Source organism: Coffea arabica, chromosome 2e (assembly GCF_036785885.1).
Source record: "Coffea arabica cultivar ET-39 chromosome 2e, Coffea Arabica ET-39 HiFi, whole genome shotgun sequence".
Lineage (NCBI taxonomy): Eukaryota > Viridiplantae > Streptophyta > Magnoliopsida > Gentianales > Rubiaceae > Coffea > Coffea arabica.
The window spans coordinates 8201657-8224232 of record NC_092313.1 but is presented as its reverse complement, the minus strand read 5'-3'; the positions used below and the strand labels follow the sequence as shown (position 1 = coordinate 8224232).

At 36.0% G+C, this 22576-nt stretch overlaps 2 protein-coding genes and 1 long non-coding RNA gene across 8 annotated transcripts; 2 read left to right on the top strand and 1 right to left on the bottom strand.

The window, feature by feature from the left end:
- Positions 1 to 264: 264 nt before the first annotated feature.
- On the bottom strand, positions 265 to 5688 carry LOC113730667 (ACT domain-containing protein ACR12). Of its 4 annotated transcripts, none has more exons than XM_027255509.2 (10): positions 5085 to 5688; positions 4912 to 4966; positions 4492 to 4614; positions 3786 to 3901; positions 2735 to 2819; positions 2507 to 2566; positions 1651 to 1706; positions 1389 to 1494; positions 1226 to 1294; positions 265 to 526 (listed from the first exon to the last, which is right to left on the bottom strand). In XM_027255509.2, the coding sequence occupies exons 1-10, from the start codon at positions 5258 to 5260 to the stop codon at positions 464 to 466; spliced, it is 909 nt and encodes a 302-aa protein (XP_027111310.1). In that variant the 5' UTR covers positions 5261 to 5688; the 3' UTR covers positions 265 to 463. The 4 variants fall into 4 exon arrangements, with proteins under 4 accessions (XP_027111310.1, XP_027111311.1, XP_027111313.1 ...); XM_027255510.2 differs by having other exon boundaries at positions 3786 to 3880; XM_027255512.2 differs by lacking the exon at positions 265 to 526 and adding an exon at positions 602 to 946 and having other exon boundaries at positions 3786 to 3880.
- An 857-nt stretch (positions 5689 to 6545) lies between these two features.
- LOC140037181 (uncharacterized) lies at positions 6546 to 8512 on the top strand. 2 transcript variants are annotated; one of them, XR_011841108.1, is made up of 3 exons: positions 6546 to 6903; positions 7313 to 7392; positions 7735 to 8512. It is a non-coding gene; the product is annotated as an uncharacterized lncRNA (long non-coding RNA). The 2 variants fall into 2 exon arrangements; XR_011841107.1 differs by lacking the exon at positions 7313 to 7392.
- Positions 8513 to 10471: 1959 nt separating this feature from the next.
- LOC113730665 (uncharacterized) lies at positions 10472 to 22576 on the top strand. 2 transcript variants are annotated; one of them, XM_027255506.2, is made up of 16 exons: positions 10472 to 10761; positions 11671 to 12150; positions 12840 to 13080; positions 13749 to 14020; positions 15277 to 15420; positions 15592 to 16365; positions 16459 to 16550; positions 17156 to 17218; positions 17302 to 17390; positions 17509 to 17574; positions 18365 to 19021; positions 19208 to 19282; positions 19482 to 19552; positions 19713 to 19770; positions 21225 to 21435; positions 21692 to 22576. In XM_027255506.2, exons 2-16 carry the CDS (start codon positions 11738 to 11740, stop codon positions 22342 to 22344), a joined length of 3879 nt encoding a protein of 1292 aa, XP_027111307.1. In that variant the 5' UTR covers positions 10472 to 10761; positions 11671 to 11737; the 3' UTR covers positions 22345 to 22576. The 2 variants fall into 2 exon arrangements, with proteins under 2 accessions (XP_027111307.1, XP_071934771.1); XM_072078670.1 differs by having other exon boundaries at positions 10494 to 10621.

The window sequence follows — 22576 nt, the reverse complement described above, 5'->3', positions numbered from 1 at the left end:
GGGAAAAAAACCATTCTCCCCTTGCCTCATGTCAAGTTGGAGGCTCAACGCTGTGGAGTAGCATGTTGGGATCTGGAAGGTTTTCGGCCTCAAACCTTTACAGGTTGGAGGAAAGCACGTAGCATTCATGCCAAAAAACACAAATTTTCCGAGTGAACCGTCGGGATGGCACTAACAAAAGCTAACTGCCCCCAAGACATGTCCAGGAAGTTTGTCATATGAGAAGCAAAAAGGTTTAAACTCTTCACATGGCCTGTTCCTCAATTTGACATAATAATGGAAAATTAGTTTTCTAATAGAATGATGACATCTTTTCAATGGTAACAATGTTGCAAATACACCCTAAAAAATGGCAAGGAATGTGAGCTCAATTTCCTGATATATCATAATGCAATAGTAACTCAAGCCCTTCCATTGAGGCAGCGCAAAGGTTTGTACAGTGAGTATACAGTGAAGATACCATTTAGTAACTATCTTCATCAGTTTCTGGCCTCCGGAGGTAGTAACGCAGGCAATTAGTTAGCACCTGCAGGTTCAAATTGTAACTACAGAGAAGTGCAAGTTTAACATGCAAGGAACACATGCTTAAACAAAAGGATCATTGGCAAAACATAGAAAGAAGTTCTGCTCATTGGAAACTCTCAACATCAGCCCCCTATTCACCAATTGAGTGGGTCTTTTGACTTTGCTAATTGAAACACATGTTATCTTGCCTAAGATCCCAAGACATGCCTCTAGATCAAGAAATGCCACTTCCCTTATTTTATGAGTAAATCTCAAAGGCTCTTCACCTTAACTATAGGATTATTCAGGCAAAACATAAATTTTATTGAACCATTTCAGCTGCAAGTTTCCAAGGAAAAAACGTGCAAGTTCATCAAGGACTAATCAGTAAATAGCACTCGAACTCTTAGTTATCTTTCTGTTCTGGACTAGTGCAATAAACCTGTAATCAAAGAACAAAAACACCCAGGATTATATTTATAATATTTGGGCTTAAAGGGAACACCAAAGATGAATCAGTTGTCAAATACAAAAGGGGACTTCAACAGGATGGTAGTACCCAGGACACTCTAAGTAGTAGAAATTCTAGTCGGACTATCAATTGACAATATTAAAGAGCATTTGTATGCATGTGACCCCTTTTGTTTTGTTTTCATGCATGCCCACACATGCACACACGTGCGCGTGCAGAGACTAAAAAACTAAAGCAGATTTCAATTACCTGAGACAAGGAATTGTTCAATGCTTGCCCTCTGTAACTGACATGAAACTTGTCCTTTGCTACTAGACCCTAAAAATTAGTAAGTATTAGTTGACGCCAAAATATAACAACAGATGTTCACTCAGACAACAACTCAGGGAGAGGGGGGGCAGGGAGGGCATACTTCTGTTTCAATTTCAGCAGATTCCACATTAACATTGATGTCAGCCATAATTTTGATCATCTCTAAGAGCAGCCCAGGCCGATCAGCTGTTTCAATATAAAGTAAGCTGAAACCACAAGACAAAAGCAAACAAATGAGTTCAGTCTGAGATGCCACAGAACTGTACTCGGAAAAAGCTACCCAACACTTAGTATTAGTTTGAAAGCCAGTTAATAACTTGGGGCACATGCATATAAAGAACTCAAGCTGCAAAAATGCACACCTCCTTGCAGGTCCATCATCCTTGACATGTATATGAGTAGCAATATCAACATCAAGCTGCCATTTTGACAGGAAAAAGTCAAAAGTTTACAAGGTAGTAAGTTCCAAAAAAAAAAAAAATTCAACACTCATTTTCACCTAGGCACGTTTCCATCTACCTAGTCATGAACAATTATTGAGAAACCAAACCATGATTGGAATGCATAAGCATCACCGTATACAGCAATCAACAAGAGGATATGGCCAACTGGTCAAAAGGAAATCTTTCGAGTAGAATATGTTGATGTACCAAGCACTATAAACTAAAATCTCCAGCCAAAACTAAGCTTTCAATAATCTGAAGGAAGGTTTGATTGTTACAGGAAGGAAGCAACACTCATATTTAATATGCAATTTTATCAACTAGAGAGAGTAACTATTGGTTCTTCATCTGGCAAAGTTACTAGGCCCTCAAGCAATCACTGATTAGGAAAGAATGGAAAAACTTCATTGTACCGTGGAACACATTACTCTTATGAATGACTAACTGCCTTTGCATTACGTAGAAATTCTTTGTTTAAAATTGCATCCAAGTGTAATTAAAAAAAATTAGTGAGCAAATCAACAGACCCCAAAGGACCAATGTACATATGATTGAGGTAGTAGAAAAAATATGGGTGGGCAGTATTGATTGCAAAAGCAAGTTCTATGGAAGAAATTCCTAATCAGTTACAATGAATCATCAACCAGGATTATGTATTTTATTTTGATCATTAAATATAAGGAAATTTGTGTTCTATTTTGATAATTAAATATAAGGAAATTTAAAAGAGACACGGAAATCAGATTGACTAGGATAGATAGGGAAAGGGAATTACCTTCTTTGCCGGTGCTTTTATTCCGAAAGCCTCACCCATTGCAAGACGCTCACTAGACTCCTGATATGTACATATCATCGAGATGAAGGAAAGAGTTAAATAGTATAAGGAACAAAAACAACCTTAAGAGATAGGAAAGTACACAATAAAAAATGAATAAGCACGTGAAAATCCTGGAAAACTATTAAATGGTGTCCAAATATGAGTACATTAGCAATAGAAACATACTGGATGATACTTCAGCAGGTTGTTGATAATGGTAAGACGAATTCTCTCCAGAAGATCAGGATCTTCAACTTTGCGTCCACTTGCCCTAATATGAGAGTTATTGTAAACCATTCCAAAAAAAAAGGGATATGGCACATCTGATATCTGAATTAGAATTAATACATGCATGCAAAAGGTAACCTCCAGCAGACACACGACAACTTAAGGGGTTGCTGTGTAACAAATGCATAATGTCCACTTCAACATCCATGAATTTTATCATCAACTTGATGAATTATTTAAGATACAAGGCTTTCCTATTAGAATGGGTTGTTCAAAAGGATTCCCTGTTCTTCCATCAGATGTTCTGCTTTTTCCTGGATACTCCACTTCAAATACCCATGATTGGCTTACTAGCTTGATATAATTCAGAAAACACCAGCTTTCTCAAAGCTTCTTGCTCATACCTCTCATCAAAGGGCGCTATTTGATAATGTCTGTGGCAAACTTCCCGCTAAAACCAGTGAGCATTCAAATATCTGTCCAACATTCATTCATGAAGGTACTCCTAGTGGGTTGGAGCACCAAAAAAGTTTGTGAATAATTGTTGGCAATGCTTCAAGATTGCTTTTTCTTTTCAGATTAACCTATTAAGCTGAATTCCATTTATTTATCTATCGAACTTTTATTTGCCCGTGAATAATTCTTTTCTCAACAGATGGCAATCTCAAAAATCAGATTGAGTTCTTTCTGGAATTTAATACAAATTTAATACAAGTAGTTTAGACATATTGTTTCCTTAAGAAACTGAAATCTTTTACCAAGTAAACTAATGTGAATTATCTTTATGCCAACACCAGAATCAGATGACAAAAAGGTGAATTTTGCATCATCAACCATAAGAAATATTTTCAAAACCCATCAGCATAGTTACACAACTATCGTGCCATTCTTCATAGCAGCAGGAACAGGGAATCTAGTCTACTTATAAGACCACAAGCAGCATCGGAAACAGCAACCAAATAGTGAGAACTTTCCATCAATTTCGAAAAGCAACTAAATAGTTCCTTACAGACGCATGATGAAAAATTTTGTTTCTATCACTGAGGCCTCAGTGTTGACAGTTCCTTTCACAACATCCAAACCAAGATCTTTTAGTGCCTTCATCTGCTCCAGAGAAAACCAAGACTGCATGTTATATAAACTTACTTAAAGATGAAAAATATCCAAGATGACATATTTGAAAAGATTAGGAAAGTGAAAAAGGCATTAATCTTAAGCAGCAAGTCCCCATAAAAAATCTGAATATCTAGCATCGTAAAAAATCTCACACAGTTGGGCTAACTAAAAACCATGGGTTAAATGAGCATAAGGATACAGAAAGGCAGATATTTGTGGTCTAACTGGAAGAGTATTACCTCAGGCTCCATCACATCTAGTCTATACAGGAGGAAACATGACATACAATATCTTACAAGTCAGTACCTCTTACAAAAAGGTACACTGAGGAGTTTGATAAAAAGATGAGGTCCACAGTATCTAAAAATTTCCAAAAGACCTGATGCCATAAATCTGAAAAGGTTATAGATGGCTTACAATAACTTACAAAGACTTGAGTCTCCTAACTTTCCCTACCCCCTTCCACTTGATACAAAAGATACCTCATGAACTACTTTCAAATATTTCAAAAACAACTATATAACGAATACCAAATAATAAAACTGGCACAAAAAGAAAAAGAAACGTGATGACAGGCAGACAAAGGATGGTGACTTCACCGTGTCAATGAGAGCACCAAGACGATCGCCAAAGCTAACTTGTACTATTGTTGCATCAGAGTCAGAATCTTGATCTATCAGAACAATAGGCATAGGAATACCATCTCTATCCTGCTCTGATTTCTGGAAACAGCAATTTTAACAGGCTTAATAATCAAATGAAATCTCTCAAAAGAGTACTACTGTAATCAAGTAATTTCCAACATTTCCGCAGCACACTTTTCAGTAAAAACAAATTGTATAATAATGCGCTAAACAGAAATAAACAACAAATAACTTCATAGTTGTGATTTCACTGAAAAACTTGGATAATCCTGATATTATTCACAGCAACTTAAAGCGACTGAACAATAAAAAGAACTTTTTAAAAAAGAAGAAGAAGACAAGGCTAAACAAGAAACTTGGTAAATCGTAACTAACCAATGAGGCTGAACTAACTGATTCCACACCATCGATCGAAGCGCAACTAATATTCCTATCAAAATACAAGCAAAAAAATATAATACTTTTATTTAGATCAAACATTACATTAAAAAAAACTATAAATAAAGTTTTCAGCCGTTAGACATTAAGAAGTTGAACAGTTTGCTTACTTTTTGGTAGTGATTCCGGAATGAAATAACCCGCGGGTGAGTTTAGACGAGGAGGTGGAAAAGGAGAGATTCAAGTGAGGAGCAGAGAAGTCACAATCGGAATGGGACAACTTGGATCGAACAGGTGCTAAGGTAGCAGCAGCAGCAGGACTGAAGAAAGCGTTGGCGATCGCCATAGCCACTTCTCTCGGAGGTTCCAATCAGGCGGAAATGGTGGAAAATTACTTGAAAATTGAAATATCAAAATCTGCTTGGTTATATAGCAGTGTAGTCAAGAGTATGAGCTGAACCGATTGAAGAGGTGAAAGTTACTGCTAGCTGGGGACGACTGGTGACGTCGTTGGGATATTATTGTTTATATCTCCTCTTTCGGAGAAATATATTCATTTCCGGCAACGCCGTTAGGCGGTGTATTGCGTCATCAGGTGGGACCCAGGTATGGGATCGTGGACGCCACGCCAGGCGGTGATCTGACGCGGCTGACGACCCCTCCCCTTCCCGAAGAGCTCGGGGTTTCGGACTTCCGCTGTTCTACGCTCAGCCCGCCGCGCAGTTGAGGAATTATCTGAAATGGTGCTGGAATTGGGCTTAGGCTTGCTTAGACCCAGTCCATACTCTGAAGCAGAGGTCCACAAGGTCTAGTTTGGGAGTTTAGGAGAGGATAGCTAATTCATTTGTGTATTTTACTTTTTCTTTTTTTTCTTTTTAATAAAACATCATAATTTCAATGAAATTTGCACTAATTGCAAAAATAAAAAATGCCATCAAATGTACGCATATACCAAAGATTTGAAGAATAGATATTATACATCTGAAAAATGCATAAAAATTACACTGTAAAACTATAAAAAATATTTCGAAAATAAGATACAGTGTTTGTAGCCTGAAAAACATGTATACATACTTCCAATCGTCAAATTTGGTAATCAATTACTAAAATCTAGATATTATAATGAGATGTGTTTACCATATTTAAGGATTTCCAAATCTGAAAATATTTATATTTTACTTATTATGTGAACTTGAAAATTTGTTTATATTTTCTTATAATTTTCTTTATTTTTGAATAAGTTAATTTATAATTTCCTTAATACTAATTTACTTGTCTTAATAGGTGTAACAAACAATAGAGTTGAGAGTTTTGGAGTTTTCCTTTTACTTTTATAACTGGTACATGCTATGATTTATGGTGCATAGCGATAATGTGATTAATTGGTAAGGTGTGCGCACTAAATTTGGTGGATGGGAGTGAGTATTAAGTAAGAGAAAGTATATGATTAAAAGTGTTAAGAGTAAATTAGTGAATCATAAGTTAAAAATACAACAGAGACAAAGAAATAGATTTGAACCGACTCGCGCTGCTTGTTACCGGTTAGAGACCTTACTTGATCAAGATTTTCTTTCCTTAATCTTCTTATTTCCCTTTTATTTTCCCTTCCCTAAACTTTTAGGGGTGTTGGCCAAAATTCTTGACCAAAAAAAGAGAGAAAAAGAAGGCAAAACAAAGGAAAAAAATGATGGAATGCCAAGTGTTAGCAATCAAGACACCTTTTGACCAAGACTAACTCTAGTCTTTATCTTGCAAAATTCAGCCATTAATCCTTCACTTTTCTTTCTTCTTGGCCGAGAGAGAGACAAGAAAAGAGAGAAAAACTTCCTCAACTTCACCTTGATTCCAAGTTAGAACTAGTAAGAAATCAACCTCAAATCTTAAACCAATCCATAGAAGGGAGCAACAAGGAAAGAAGGAACTTTGTGTGATATGGATTTTGGGAAAGAAAGCTATAGGCTGTCACCTTAGGAATTGCAGGTTTTCTTGGTAAGGAACCACTCTTCCTCTTTAATCTTGCATTTGGTAGGAAATATGACTTGATTGTAGTATGTCGGGGAAAGATTTTTATAGTTTTGTGAAGTAGGCTGCCATTTCCAGCTTTTGTTGATTATATTCAGCTGATACATTATTTTCAAATAATGAAATGACAGTATCTAACTTTGTTATGCACATGGGAGTTATGATATGAAGATTTCTAACTTTAGTATGAATTTTTAGATTCAAAATAGGTTTTTTCAACTTTACTTGTAAATTTCCAGCCTAGGATTTAATTTGCCAACTTGAATATATGATGGATATATGTTATGTATATGTCTAATTTAGTGAGTTTAATGGCCTAGGATAAGAACCCCTTTTTCCTTATAACTTGTGGATTTGACTTGGGTTGTTTGGCCAGGGAGTGTAGCTTTGAAATTGGAGGGAAAAGTTAAGGCAAAACAAGGAAAGGTGCTGTCCGTTTTCATTCATATAGTGTAGGTGAGTAAAAATGAGGGATGTGGCATGTATTTAGATTGGTTTGGCCTAATCTCATTTAAAGTTGCTTGAATTTGCCTTGTTTGAGTCATAAGCTGGATTTTCTTTGTACCAAAATCATGCATTTACATAAGGAAGGAAAATGATGGTTTCTAGTAACTTGTATCAAATTATAACTTGAAAACTATAATTGGTTTTCCTCCAAAGTTGTGAATATACCTCACCTATGTTTTGCTAAGTTTTATGGGTTATTTTTATATGAATCTTTCATTTGATATTGACAAGATAAGTTGGGCATTTTGAAACCCTATTGATTGCATCTTACTATGTGATATTCACTTGTAGATTTCGGGAGTAACCAGGGTGCAGGGCCTACGCGTAACATTGATAAGCAGTAAATAATTTGGTGAGTGTTTCAATTGTATGACTTGAACTATGTAACTTATTGTTGGGCTTACTAGATGTCTTGACTTGCCATTGAAAATGGAGAGTGTGTACTTTATCGCACTCGACTCCACTTGCTTGAATTCGTGCAGACTTATTCACTTGTGATATGATATACTTGTGCATGACTTGAAAGTCGATTGGAGTATTATCTCGTTGACTAGACTTACTTTAGGATCCCATCTCCATCAGCTAGTTGGTCAAATCGAGTCAACAAGAGTTTGGCTGAGATGATCGATGAACCATGGGTCCTGTATCTTGTCTTGTTATGATCATGGTATACTTGAATATTACCCTACATGTATTTGACTGGCGTGCGAGCCCGGTAAGGGGAATGATCGGTGGACGGAGATGGCGTGAAGTAGTGATTTACTTGATCCTAATAAGGTATTCTAAGGTTGACGGAGTGTTAACAATGGCGAGTTAAATGGCTCAAGCGAGAATAATTTATCCTTCCACTTGAAATGCTATTTGTTTTTGGTTTGCCTGGTTTCGTTTCTACTTGTTCTGAGACTGATATTTGTTGCATAATATTTGGAACCTCACTGAGCTGTAACTTATCACATTAGTTTTGTTTTCCTTACATGGGGTGCGAACACGATCGTATGACTAGGATGAGCTGGATTTATGTATAGACCTTTTGAATTTTGTAATTATAATAGCACTAGCGCTCGTCTAAGGTTAAGGTTTCGACTAAAATTTGAATTTTTTGTTACATTTTGTAGATGTATCTATTTGGGATAATTCAAGATGTATGGAAGTATATTTTAAGATGGAAGCTATCACTCCTTTTATTTTTGTAATTACAATTCGGGGTTGAAATAAAGAGAAAAGTCCCAACTTTCTCTTCTCTATATTTCTCTCAATCTAAACTAACTCTTACAATAAAAGCAATAAATTCTGAGAAGATTTATATGTCATTTATTTTTCTTTTTATCAAATTCAAAATCAAGATTTCTGTTGTCAGTACATATGTAATTCTGATGCAATAAGTGATAAGATTATTTTTACAGTGGCAATGATATGAGAAAAAGTCTATCTCTTATATCAAGAAGGCTAAAAAACAATCATATTTAATATTTCTTATATCGATAAGTTGCTTGATTCGTTTGTTTAATATAAAATTTGTCAAATAAAAATGTAATATGTTTGGAATCATGGATAATAATAGGGATTCATATAGTTAAATATCAAGGATTTTGTAATAGATTTATGGGACAAAATAATATTAATCCAAATTTGGCAATCGAAAAATTACTTCCTTTTTATTTTGAAGTCAGGTTAGGTTATCCGAAAGCATAACGTGAATTATTAAGAGTGCATTTGATAAAATTAATGCTTGAAAATTGAAAATTGAAATCTAAACTACAAAGTTTGAATCTATTAAGTTATGGAATTGTTAAGTATTAAATTTGATATATTTGAGTGTATATAACATTAGGTGATAAGTAAATAATTTATCACTTATTTTTTAAAACAAATTTTATCGAGAAAATTCAATAACATCGGATGTTATAACTATGGTTATCAAATACATTTAAACATGTTAAGATTTGAACCCATTAAATTTAAGTATTGAATTATATTATCAAATAGAACTTAAGGTTTTTTTTTTTTTCACAAGAAGGTTAAAGAACATGAAAATGGAGAAAACACATTTTCAAATTACAAAAAAAGTATGTTTGGTAAACCATAATGAGAGTGTGCGCATATCATCTTATCCAAAATGTTTCCTATGTGCAAATTAAAATAAAAGAAAGTTAAACGTGATTTTTCCAACTTAACGGCACCTTTCTACAATTATCATAATCTTGGGGAGGTATGTTATGCTATACAAAAAATACAGAATTAAGATGTATTTGTGCATAATCATGTGTGTATGAATACATGTGTACGCACGTGCACACATACATATATAGATATATATATGTATTTATAAGTAAATACATGTGTGTATATTTCAAATGTGTAGAATGAATTAAAATAAGAGTTTTTTTGTTTCCGTTCAACATCTTGAAAATATTGGATGGATATGGAGTTATTTGCGAAAATTTTTTATTACATCATAAATATGCTTTTCAATTATTTTTTTATCCTTTCAATTATTTTTTATATTATATACATTACATCACAAAAAATTATAATATTAATTCAAAATATTTTTCCCAAATAATCAATCTCATAATAAAAAACATCAATATCTTCTCACCGTTACTTTCTCAACGTGATTGATAACTTAACCGTCATATTTTCAACCAATAGAAACACATATTCTACGATATAAAACCTCATTTTCAACTTTAATTTAATATTTTTTCCTTCCCTCAAACCCTCAACATTCTTTGTTCCCTAACCACTTTGCACAATTTTAGTTTCCCTCACAACATACTCCACAATTTTTAGATCACATCATGATCATGATAGTGTATCCGCTTCCAGCCTCCTTTTAACTTCCAACTTCCTTGGAGACTCGATTCACGCATGCGAGTCTATGCTGTCCCGTCAAAGTATCAAACACACATGAAAAGGATTTACGCCCCAAATAGATAAGGTATATTCCAAAGAAACCAAATAAGTAAAAGAAAAAGAAAAGAAATAGTAAAGACAAGTACCTATCCAACCCCCTGGTCCCGTCGTCACAGTATTTTGGACCCCAAATTTCTGGAAACCGTGCTTCGCTGGGACCGCGGGGCCGGCCCAGCTCCCACTGGAAATTTTACCCCTAAATTTAGCGGGTCCGGTTCGCGTGGAATCTCTTCATTGCCAGCTTCACGGAAGTATACAATACGTGAGTGGGCGAATAAAAAAAACAAAAGACAAACAAAAATCTACGCCCACCGCTTTGTACTCGTACTTTTTCTTTCTCTCTCTGATTTCTTTGCTTGTTGCTTTCTCTCTCTTCGATCCCTAGGCGATCGATGAATGCAGGTACTCTTTTGATGCTTGTCTAACTAACCTGAATCTTTTAGTCCTGTAGAATTTTTTAGATTCTGGAATATTTTTGTTGATAAACCCTAATTTCCGTGTTAGCTCAAGTTAGGGGTTTTGTAGGTATAGCTAACGTCCTTTGATTAAAGGTGTAATCAGCTGTTTTTGTATCTGAACTTGAGTTTGATTTGCTCAATTCTGTGAAATTCATCTAGATTTCGGGTTAATTTTGGTTGGAATATGGTGGTTTTCAATGCTCTTGACACTGAATTGAATTCTGAATTCTACAGCGGGCAGTTGCTTTAGCGTGGATTTCGTTAAGCGTTTTCTTTTCTCTTGAAATGTGATCATGTCTGGACGTTTTGTTCTTTATAGACTGTGGGTTTGTAATTTTATGGAATAGACATTAGCATGGTAGTAACGTTATTGGGTTATTTTAAAGAAGTTATTGTACTCGTTATTGAATTTTAATCTCAATGATTTTCTTGTGAGTTCATTTTCTTTTTTCGTTTATCTTTTCAAAATGAGTCTATCTTTTTTCCTTTTAACATTTTTCCCCTGAAATACTGAATAAATGCGATCACTTTGTTTATGAATTGTAGTTAGACTGAGGTTATGAATTTTTAAATTTCTGCTTTGATAATTTTTGCTGTACCTACCGATGAAGACTGATTTCTGGTCTTTATTATTTTTTGGAAACGAAATTTTAGTTGTGTCTTCTTATAGTAACTGCTAGTATTTAATGCAAAGAATGGTATGCAATGCTGTTTTGTAAGTTTCAAAGGTTATGTGGTTTAATTTATAAGAAACATTTTACTGAATTCTTATTCTGGAGTTGCAATCTTGATTTTTGTTTTGCCGAGATGAGCCACTGATAATTTGTTTTCATTTGATTATGGTTGGTTACAGATTTGAAAGTAACCGATTGAAGGACAACCTCTTAATAGGTATGACTTGCTAGGATTGATTTGTCGAAATGGCTGGAAATCCGAGATTTGAATTGAGTTCAGCTAGCACTGATTCGAGCTTTCATGGAAACTATGCACAGAGGGGTACCTATTCTGGTCCAAGTTTGGGTAGATCTGGAAGCTTCAGACACGGTTCTGACGTCCATACATTGAATTCAGGAAAGGGTACACCAAGGGGAAGTGGTCCATCAACCGGGGATGTATCTACATTGTCTCAGTCTCTGATGTTGGAGCCCATTGTAATGTTAGATCAAAAGTATCCACGGTCAGGTGAGCTAAGGAGGGTTCTTGGTTTCTCTGGTGGGAGCATGTCAGAGGATAATTCTTTTGGCGCTACTCATTTAAGAAACTCACCTCCTGTGGCGGTAGAGGAGTTAAAGAGGTTTAGAGAGAGTGTTGCTGATACATGCATAAGAGCTAGGTATGATTTGAGATCTGGTATCCTATCTCAGTTTACTGTTTCAAGTTTTACTTTTTTGAATCATCATGGAATGTTTTTCCTATCTAAGGATCAAATGTATTACAAAACGTTTTTGAAGCTACAGTCTTTTCCTACTATTTGCTTTTCAATGACTGCAAAGGTGGCAATAGCTAATAGCAACATACTCACTCTTCTTGTTAGAGCATGCTGTGTTAATATGTTGTTGACCACTATAGTACAAATTATTGCAAAGAGGAAAATAAAATGAAAAATCCTGTCAAGGAACTGGCAAAGCAAGGTTAACTAAGTTATGCTCAATTACTAATCTTAAGAAATTTTATTGTATTGCAAATGAAATGGTTTTCCCCCTTTTTCCAGCATCATAAGAATGTGTCTTTGATCCCTTGAAATTATGTATGTATTGCTGTCAAAATTAATTTGTGGAGCTAGTACATTTTGAAGATAGTTCCTTTTTATAAGGACTGAATTGAATTTTGATTTAAAAGAAAAAGCATGTGGAGCTGAGAAATTACATTTGTTGAATTTGATTGTTAGTCCATTTTTATAAGGACTCAATGGATTATTGATGTATATGTCTGACTTTGATGGATTTTTTTTTGGGGGTCTTCCCTCTGATGTTTTTGCTGACTGCTTACTGCTTTTTTCTTTGTTTAATTTTGCTGGGCCAGTGGTAGAGCAAAAAAGTTGGATGAACACTTGCATAAACTGGGCAAATATTTTGAGGCTACCACCTCCAAGAAGCAGCAGCGGAATGAGCTATTAACGAATGAAAGGCCAGGTAGCGCATGTTTGAAAATTGGAAACCAGATGAATCGAAGCCCCTCTGACATTGCGCTTCAAAAGTTGGAGGATCGATCTAAGAATGGTACACTTAATAAGCGTGTCCGAACATCAGTGGCAGAAAATCGGGTTTGTAGTCTACTTACTGATACTGTATATTATTGGTTCAGCAGTTTTGGGCCTTGATATTTAACAGGTCCTTTTAGCTGTATGAGAGAGAGAAAGAATAGACTCTGGAGTCTCGTGCTATTCAGAATCTAACAATTGCTGCCTAAGTTGTGAATACCTGTAGTAGAACTGCTGATAGGATCTAATCCAGCTCTTTTGTAATGCGGAAAGTGAGAGCAAAAATCCCATGAATTTTCAAAAACTCATTTTCCCTTCATGGAATATGTGCTCTTATTTTCCCTTAAATAGTGCCTTCATCAAAAACTCATTATTATCAGTCACATGTAAAAGAAATTATGGGGTGTTTTCAGTTTTTAGTTCATAATTCCACTTTTTGAGTTTTATGGCGTATGATAAGAAAGTTGATCCAAATGGGAATATGTAGTCATACACGAACTGTGTCTAGTACAAAATGTACTTTACATTCTTGAAAGGTTCATGTGCTGTGTCTGCTTGCTTTAATTATTGACTAACAACAAGTGTTCAATGTTTTTAGTACATCTATGATATATAGTAGAATCGACGTACACATGCAAACTTGTCAGATTAATGAAGTCATAGTTGATTGATTAATAGATATTTTGCTTGCCTTTTCTTAATATTCTCTTAATATGAATATTGTGATTCAGGCGGAGGGAAGGAGCAATGGCTTACCAAGGCAGCCTTTGATGATGCCCAAAGACACGGTTAGAGATCATAATATGGATTCTCACATTGTTGAAGAAAAGATTCGCAGATTGCCAGCTGGAGGGGAAAGTTGGGACAAAAAAATGAAAAGAAAACGTTCAGTTGGTGCAGTCTCTGCTAGACCTAATGAGAGTGATGGAGAACCAAAGCGAACAGTTCATCATAAGCTCACCAATGAATCTGGGTTGCAGCCTTCTGATTCCCAGAGTTTTAGGTATTTGGTTTGTTTTTAAAGCAATATATTGAATCATTATTTTGTAAAGGCCTTTGCCCCTCAATGACTAGTTGAAGTAGGGATTTCATCCTCAAAAGTATTGGTTCCTGTTCTCCTGTGAAATTGAGTTATGTGGAAGAAATTTATTCTTTTATTACATCCTAAAACAAAAAGTGTCTTTTTTCTAAGTACCTTAAGGCCATGCAGGTCATATTGACGATGAATTTGACGGAAATATTTAAATTCTTAAGATGGGAAGTTTACTCTGTTGGCGCTTTGTAGTGTCAAAATCCAAAAATGAGCAAAATGCAATAAAGCAAAACCACAAAGTAAATCACGTCAACCTAAAATTTGAAGTTTGGATATGCTTGACTTGGTTGTCCTCCTCCTCCCCCCCTCCCCAAATGAAAAAGTGTATTTGCTCTTTCCAAAAAAGGAGTTAAAAGTTTCCAGTGTGTGCCAAAATACCTCCTTTAACAATGGGAGAAAAGAAAATGCTTGATCAATGAAGTTTCAGGGTGCACCTCCCAAAGGCAGATTGTGTTGAATAAATATATTTGCCAACGGAATGTAAGTTTAGATACTCGACTTTAAGCATCTTATTCTGTGAAAGCAATAATCATTTATTGATGGTTGGACTACTTTATGCTTTGTTGTTAACTTCGTAGCAATATTGGATGTCAATGTTCGTTTGGAAAATTTTTTGTGTCTTTTTCCTTTACTTATATGCCTAAGGATAATAATTAATTTAAAACTGTTGCTTTGTTGGTGGGACCTAAATGTGCTCATCACAATCAGTTTGGTAAAGCTCCTTCATGTGTATGAAGATATGTAGTCTCAGTTCTTTTGGATTCCTTGGTGCCTTTTAATATAAAGTTATTTGGAAAAGTAAGAAGATCTTTTACTTGTATTCTAAGCTTTTGAAATTTACTAAACTTGTACATATTTTTTTTGGCAATACTGCATAATGAGATTGTGCATTCTCTACACTATATTTTTTCAAAAAGAAATGGAAGAGGTAAAGCTGAGCTTTACATAAAGCACATTTAAAGTGGGTTGCCCATGTTCTCGAGAAGAATTTCTCTTGTTGTTCTATTACATCTGAATCTCATATTTGATTGAGACTGATTTGCATCACATAAGTTTCATGCAGTAAATGTGCCATCATAATGGTCCTTTTATCTTAATTCAGAAATAACAGAATTTTTTTTTTTTTTTGCATAATGTGACATTCCTCCATTTTGCACATGTTACAGATCTGGAGCGCCTAATGTTACTGGTAGCATTAGTAAGTTGGATGGTACTTTATCACCTGCCAATTTGAATACTCGTGCTACAATTAAGGTTGAACAGGATAAGTCCACTCTCTCGAGGGAACATCTTGCCAAAGGAAGTGCTAAGTATGTCTTTGTTCTCTTTGTTGTCTCATTTTTTTTAGCATCAGATTTCCTTTCTAGTAAACTTGTCTCTAGCTTTGCTGACATTCCGTAGTGTAAACGGTAGGGTTTTTTTTTTATTCTCTCATTGCCAGACAATATAATGGTGGTGATATATCTGAATCTGTTCTTTAGGTTGAGCAATCGTGAAGACAATCATGTTATCTATCCTAGTCCAGTAGCAAAAGGAAAGGCCTCAAGGGCACCACGTAGTGGCTCATCAACAGCAACAAACTCGATATCTAACACTTCTCGAGTATCTGGAACATTAGAGAGCTGGGAACTGTCACAGAGCATAAACAAGAACTCCACCAATGGAGCCAACAATCGCAAGCGCGCTTTGCCATCAGGTTCTTCCTCCCCACCCATAACTCAGTGGGTTGGTCAGAGGCCACAAAAAAGTTCTCGCACTAGGAGAGCCAATCTCATTTCTCCTGTGTCGAACCATGATGAATTGCAGACACCATCTGAAGGGTGTTCCCCTTCTGATTTTGGCTCCAGATTGACATCTAGTGGAACTAATATTTCTCTTATTCCCAAGGGGCCAGCAAGCAGTGCCCAGAATCTTAAAGCTAAACCTGAAAATGTTTCATCCCCTGCTAGATTTTCAGAAAGTGAAGAATCTGGTGCTGGTGAAAACAGAGTTAAAGAGAAAGCAGTGGCTAGTAGTGAATTAGAGGAGAAAGCTGTTAATGCTGCTCAGAGTGTTGGAACTTCCCCATTGCTTCTGAAGAAGAATAAACTTTTGGTTAAAGAAGAAATTGGTGATGGTATACGGCGGCAAGGGCGAAGTGGAAGGGGCTCCTCAGTTTCTAGAGCTAGTATTTCACCAGTCAGTGAGAAATTGGACAGTGTGCCTGCAACTAAGCCAATTCGAAGTGTGAAGCCTGCCTCTGATAAGAGTGGAAGGTGCTGGAGCTCTCCTTGTTAAGGAAATCATGCCAACTTTACCATTTACTGTAGTTTTCTTTAGCTTACCTGTTGTTGTATTAATTGTGGCAGTAAGTCAGGCCGTCCTTTGAAAAAGGCATCAGACCGCAAGGGCTTTTCTCGTCTTGGGCATGCTATCAGTGCTGGTTCACCAGATTTCACTGGTATAACTTTCAATGTCGTCCTTATTGGTTGCCTTGTTACTTGTGAGAGTGCATAGAGAAAGTAGCGGATATAGGAAAGTGGGTGATCACACAACTCCCTCCCCCCCCCCCCCTCTCTCTCTCTCTCTCTCTCTCTCTCTCTCTCTCTCTCTTCTCTCTCTTTCATGCTTGCTTGTTCTGTTTGTTGTCACCCTAATAAGTTATTTGCTGTCTATAAGTAAAAAATTTCTTGCATGCTCTTTTGCTTTGTTAGAGGGAATAATACATGGTGATTTATTTTGTGAGTTCAGATAAGTATGTATAAGATTTGTAATATGCAGTTTTAAGTCTTATCAGCCAGAATAGGTCATTCTGTGTTACTTTGAGTAACTAATTAGTGTATATATATCTAAATGCGAAGTTATTCTTATAAAAGCCTGCTGGCATACCATTCCAGCAGTTTTGTCAGTTATTTTTTACATGGGAAGCAGTTTGACTATAAGACAGATTCTTGTTAGAATGGTCATTAGACTGACTCTCGTACGAATAAGTCTTTGATCCCTGATATAGGTTGTCTTGGTTCACCAACATGGTGCATAATTAACTATTATCTTCTGATGTTTCAGGGGAATCAGATGATGATCGGGAAGAGCTTTTGTCATCTGCAAATCTTGCTTACAATTCTAGTGGTATGTGCCTGATTTTTCCCTCTCCTTGAAAAAGATTATATTTTGTGGCATAATTTATGTTTAAATACTGCTTTATATCGTAGTCCTTGCATGTTCAAGTGCATTTTGGAGGAAGGTAGAGGGATTATTTGCTTCCATCAGCTCAGAGGGAAAGTCATACTTAGCAGAGCAGGTGCATCTGAATAGCAATGAAATATTCTTTTAATTGTATCTTCTTTTGTTCCCCCCCCCCCTCCTTCTCTTTCTTGTTTTGAGATTATATAACTTTTTTTTTTCTTTTTCTATGTCAGCTAAAATTGTCAAAGGAACTGCATGAAAGGCTTGCTGAGACGCTTGGCAATGGAGGTGCTATTCAGGTACTTATTGAAAATAGAGATAGGCTACTTCATGGTAGCAGCATTTAAGTTGAGTTCTAATCCTGTTTAGCACTTCATTGGATTTAGAGCTGTAAATCAGTTATATCGACTCTAGCATTGCCTGTTCAAAGTAACTTTGAGTATTGAACAAGCTGAGCTACTTCAGATTGAAAGGTTTTCAAGCATTACGGTGAAATTAATCTGTATTCAAATGATATTACTTAAATGGATGCACAATCAACTTGGCTTGATGCAGTCAAGCTCAAAATCAATCTTGCAATCATGATGTATGATAGCATTATTCTTAACATTCTTTTCGAAGAAATAGTTCAAATCTGTTTAGCAAGTTCAATATTTTAGCAAGCATTTAAAAGTTAATTAGAGTTTGTGCAGTGATTGAGTCTTGTATAAGTATATAATTTCTGTTGGATACACGTACATAGTAAAGAAGTATGCTGTGTTGTCCAACTTAATTAAGTCAAGGTGAGCTGCTGGAGCTCTGTGTTAACGGATGGGCTGACAAGTAATCTTAAGGTCGATTGATCAAGTGAATTACTGCATTCAGAGATTTAATTGATGGAATTTTGGCTTTCCTTATTTGCTGGTTACTATTGTTCATAAATCTCTCAACCCTATTGCCTTTGGTTGCTTTTCAACTGCTAATTGTTCAAATGGGAATCTAGTTTGTACACTTGTAGGGAATTTGGTGACAAGTTGGATATACTATTGAATTTGATTTGATAGAAAATATGTTTTCCTGGTGCTTTAAACTATTCTTCTGTTTCTACAGGGAAATTGTTCACACGATGAAATTTCTTTATCTGATGCACTTTCTGGAGAGAGAAGTAGAAGCACTCAAAATAAAAGTGAATCAAGAGACTTGTGTAATACAGATGATTCAGTCGATCAAGTTCATAATTCTACTTTGTGTGGAGGACTGGATGCAGGAAGGAGATTCGACCATGTTACTCCACTTTACCAAAGGGTGCTATCAGCTCTCATCATAGAGGATGATGTTGAAGAATTTGATGACAATGGATGGGAAAGATGTATGCCACATCAGAATGCTGTAGTGGCTTCACCTGATGATGCTTGCTTTGTTGATGCTGAAAGCAAGCATAGGAATGGGGAATTTGAATGCGAATCTGTATATGGGGTTCATACTCAGAGCAATGGCCATGCAAATAGATTGTTTTCGCATCATACGAGCAGCAATTATACTAGAAAATCCAGAGTGCTAGATTCTCCATGTGACAGTGAACTATCACAACGAGAGAATGGCTATGTGCACTCTGAGGTTCAAGTTTTTGTTGGTCTTTCTGGTAGTGATTTGGATGGAGAACAAAGTCATCGTAGCTCTTCTATTGAGTGCCAATATGAGCAAATGTGTCTTGAAGACAAAATCCTCTTGGAGCTCCATAGTATTGGTCTATATCCAGAAACTGTGGTAAGGATTGCTTGTATTAGTTCTTACAAGATTTTCATGCCTTGTCATGCTGTAAATAATTTCTGTTACTGCTTTCTGGTTTGTTTTTCAATCTTTTGGCATCCAAAAAGCCATATTATTTCCGTCATTTACTTGATATCTACTTGATCCAAAATTTTTCCCTTTTTCTACTTTTACCTTGTGCAGCCTGATCTCCATGATAAAGAGGATGAAGTGATCAATCAGGAAATCATTCAGCTGAACCGCGGACTTTATCAACAGGTAATTATTTAAAAAATTGTTGAGCATCTATATTATATATTATGAGTCTGATTGTGAACATTTTAGTACCGCATATTCAAGTGATTGAACTGATGAAAGAGATATAATTTTCGTGAGCAGGATACTGTTGTATCTTTCTTTCGATTTCAATTAGGCTTCTCAAATGAGATTTATGGTCTTGTCAATTTGGAAAATGTAGGTTATTAAAAAGAAGAGTCGCCTGGAAAAGATCTATGAAGCTATTCAAGGAGGACAAGATGTCGAAGGATCGTAAGTACTTTTAGAGAGTGTTTCTGTATGTTGTAGAAAGTGGAGAAAAAAATCATTGCTGTTCCTAAGCATTTTCATTTCCTGTTTTACTGTGCAATTTTAGAGTTTAGATTTTGGATTTGAATCATATTGAGAAGAATACTTTCTGTTTCTTCCACAGGGACCTTGAGCTTGTTGCAATGAATAAGCTTGTAGAGATTGCTTACAAAAAACTCTTGGTAATGATTTCATCAATTTGCCTTTCTTCTATATGGATTCTGTAATTCCAAGCTGTGTTAAAATTCTGAAAAAAAATGAGTTCTTGGTAGGATATATCTGGATCAAATATTGTAAAATGAAAATTTATTCTTAAATTTTAGAGGCAAAAGAGGTACAGTTTAGATGTGATGTTATGCTCCAGATTGTGCTTTGTTACCTCCAATAGAGAATTGGCAATGTTGAGTTTCGCTCTCTAATTCAAGTTCTTGACTTTAATAGGGAACAGGATTAATTACCTAGTTTGTAAAACTTTAGGAGGTTATTTACTGGAATTGGTTGAAGTTCATAATGACAGTGCATTCAGCATTTTACTTTCACATTTTTTGGGGATCTGCACTATTTTATCTTCGTGGAAATTGTGATTTGACTTTTTCGGGACACAATATCAGAAAAACAAAAAGCTTTTCTGCTTTCAGATTGCACTCTCTTAATCTTAGCTGTGTAGCAGTCATTTAACCATGCTTTCAGAATGTCCTTAAAGTGTACTATTATGGGATGCAAATAGAATAAATTCTGATATTTTCTGTTGTGTACTGCTTTTCATGCAATTCCGCAATCAGATTTGCATTACCTAGCAAATTTGGAGATGGTAGCCTTTTTCCCCTCCAAAATTAACCTTTTAATGAAATCAAGCACAGGAGGAGGAGATAGCCAATATTATACCAGTAGTTTCTTTCTTCATTCACTTATAGAACATGGAATGCTCCTTGTTACATCCTTACTGGTCACTTTGAGACCTGAGATGGTTGTAGAGGCTGTTCAAAGTATGGATATCTCTTTTAGATTGGAAATGATCATTGCAGGTATAGATCACCAAAGCATACCGTGCGATGCAAACATGTCTACTGACATGGCTTTCTTTCTAGTCATACTTCGCCTCTTTTATCTTATCTTCATCTGAAGCCTCTATTTGCTTTGATTAACATTATTTTCCTAAGATACATCACTTACTGTCACAAATCTTAACCTTGAGAATATGCATGTAGGAAGTATTGCTTACTGTCATAAATCTTGACCTTGAGAACATGCATGTATGAAGTATTGCTTAGCTGATTATTTGTGCGTATATTTGTTTTCCACAACTTAAACCCTATGCTTCTGCTTTGTTCCTCCAATGATGAATCCTTCATCATAGCACTATGAGCTGTGATCGCATGCATATTTGATTATAGTTTGTACTTCTTTTTCTCCCAGCTGGATTTATGACACCATGAATTAATAATCACATTCTACTAATTATAATTTAGGTTGATAATATGCTGTCGTGCAGCACTTTTTGTTATCTTTTTAGTATACAAAATCCAAATATTAACATGCTTCTGCCTCGTATTCCTTTCATCTCAATTGTGCTTGTATTATGGCTGCTGAATGCTGTAACCTAGTACACCCTTTATCTCATAAAAAAATTTTACAGGCTACTCGAGGAAGTCTTGCTTCTAAAAATGGGATGCCTAAGGTGTCAAGACAAGTTGCACTGGCTTTTGCAAGGAGAACGCTTGCTAGATGTAAGAAATTTGAGGACTGCAGAGTGAGTTGTTTTAACGAGCCTGCTCTCCGGGATATCATCTTTGCACCTGCTCCTCAAATCAGTGAAGTTGAGCCGTTGACTGGTGGTCGCATTGCAGGTGCAAATCTTAAACTATTATTACGCTTGTCAAGTTTTGTCCATCTGAGTGCTATTTTACTTTTAATAATGAAGTAAATTAGAGTTCGCTATTGCTATATTTGGCTTTTGGCTTCAATTTCTGTTGATACTAATCAGAAAAGGTGGTCTTCTTGATTTTATGTTGACTTGTGCCGAGCGCATTTGAACTTCGATACTTCTCTACAAGCTCATAATCGGTTAAATTTACTTTAATTATGATTCTTCTTATTCTGCAGATACTTCTCGCAATAAAACTGGGGGTGATACATTTGACAATTACAGTCATCAGTCTGAACAAGCTTTTGCAAAGAATGGGCCTATTTTGAACAGAGGGAAGAAAAAAGAAGTACTGCTTGATGATGTTGGTGGTGCTGCCATTAGAACCACATCACTTGGGAGTAGCCTTTTGGGTGGCGCAAAGGGAAAGAGAAGTGAGAGAGATGCTTCTGTGCGTAACAGTATTACCAAAGCTGGCCGCTCATCTCTGGGTAACTCTAAGGGTGAGCGGAAGACAAAAACAAAGCCCAAACAGAAAACAGCTCAACTTTCTACATCTGGAAATGGATTCATGAATCCAGTCTATCCTTCTTCAGCTGGTGGCTCTGGTGAATTGATGAACAATAGTGGAAATAGAAAAAGAGAGGTTGGTTTGATTTCCCCTGGTAATGCTCCTCCGGATTCAGTGAAGGAGAAAAAGGAATCTCTTGAGTTTGCAAATATGCCGCTGAATGATATAGATCTCCCGATGGAAGAACTAGGTGTAGGACCTGACATTGGAGGAAATCAGGACTTCAATTCTTGGTTTAACTTTGAGGATGATGGTTTACAAGACCATGATGCTGTGGGCCTTGACATACCTATGGATGACCTTTCAGAGTTGATGTTTTAGGGGCAGTATCGTTGTACATTCTTGTGGATTATTTAACTGTTTAGATGTAAGATTCTCTTTTTACATTGTTTTTTGGGGGCCAGGGAGAAAAAAAGGAAGAGAGGAGGGGGGCGGGGGGTTTACTGCTAGTTTAAGCTGTGTCCTGGCCAGTTGGCATTTGTAATTATTGGCCATTCTTTTTGTACAATTATATGAGCATAATTAGCGGGAAATCCCCATTGTTTTTGAATTA

Bases quoted from the DNA above. Each gene is read 5' to 3' on its own strand.
- LOC113730667 (XM_027255509.2), bottom strand. From the start codon at position 5,260: ATGGCGATCGCCAACGCTTTCTTCAGTCCTGCTGCTGCTGCTACCTTA. The intron at 1,707-2,506 runs GTAATTCCCTTT...TCAAAATGGCAG, and splicing joins TAAAAGCACCGGCAAAGAAG to CTTGATGTTGATATTGCTAC. The intron at 527-1,225 runs GTAATTGAAATC...TTGAACCTGCAG, and splicing joins TGAACAATTCCTTGTCTCAG to GTGCTAACTAATTGCCTGCG.
- LOC113730665 (XM_027255506.2), top strand. From the start codon at position 11,738: ATGGCTGGAAATCCGAGATTTGAATTGAGTTCAGCTAGCACTGATTCG. The intron at 17,391-17,508 runs GTGCATCTGAAT...TTTCTATGTCAG, and splicing joins AGTCATACTTAGCAGAGCAG to CTAAAATTGTCAAAGGAACT. The intron at 21,436-21,691 runs GTGCAAATCTTA...CTTATTCTGCAG, and splicing joins GACTGGTGGTCGCATTGCAG to ATACTTCTCGCAATAAAACT.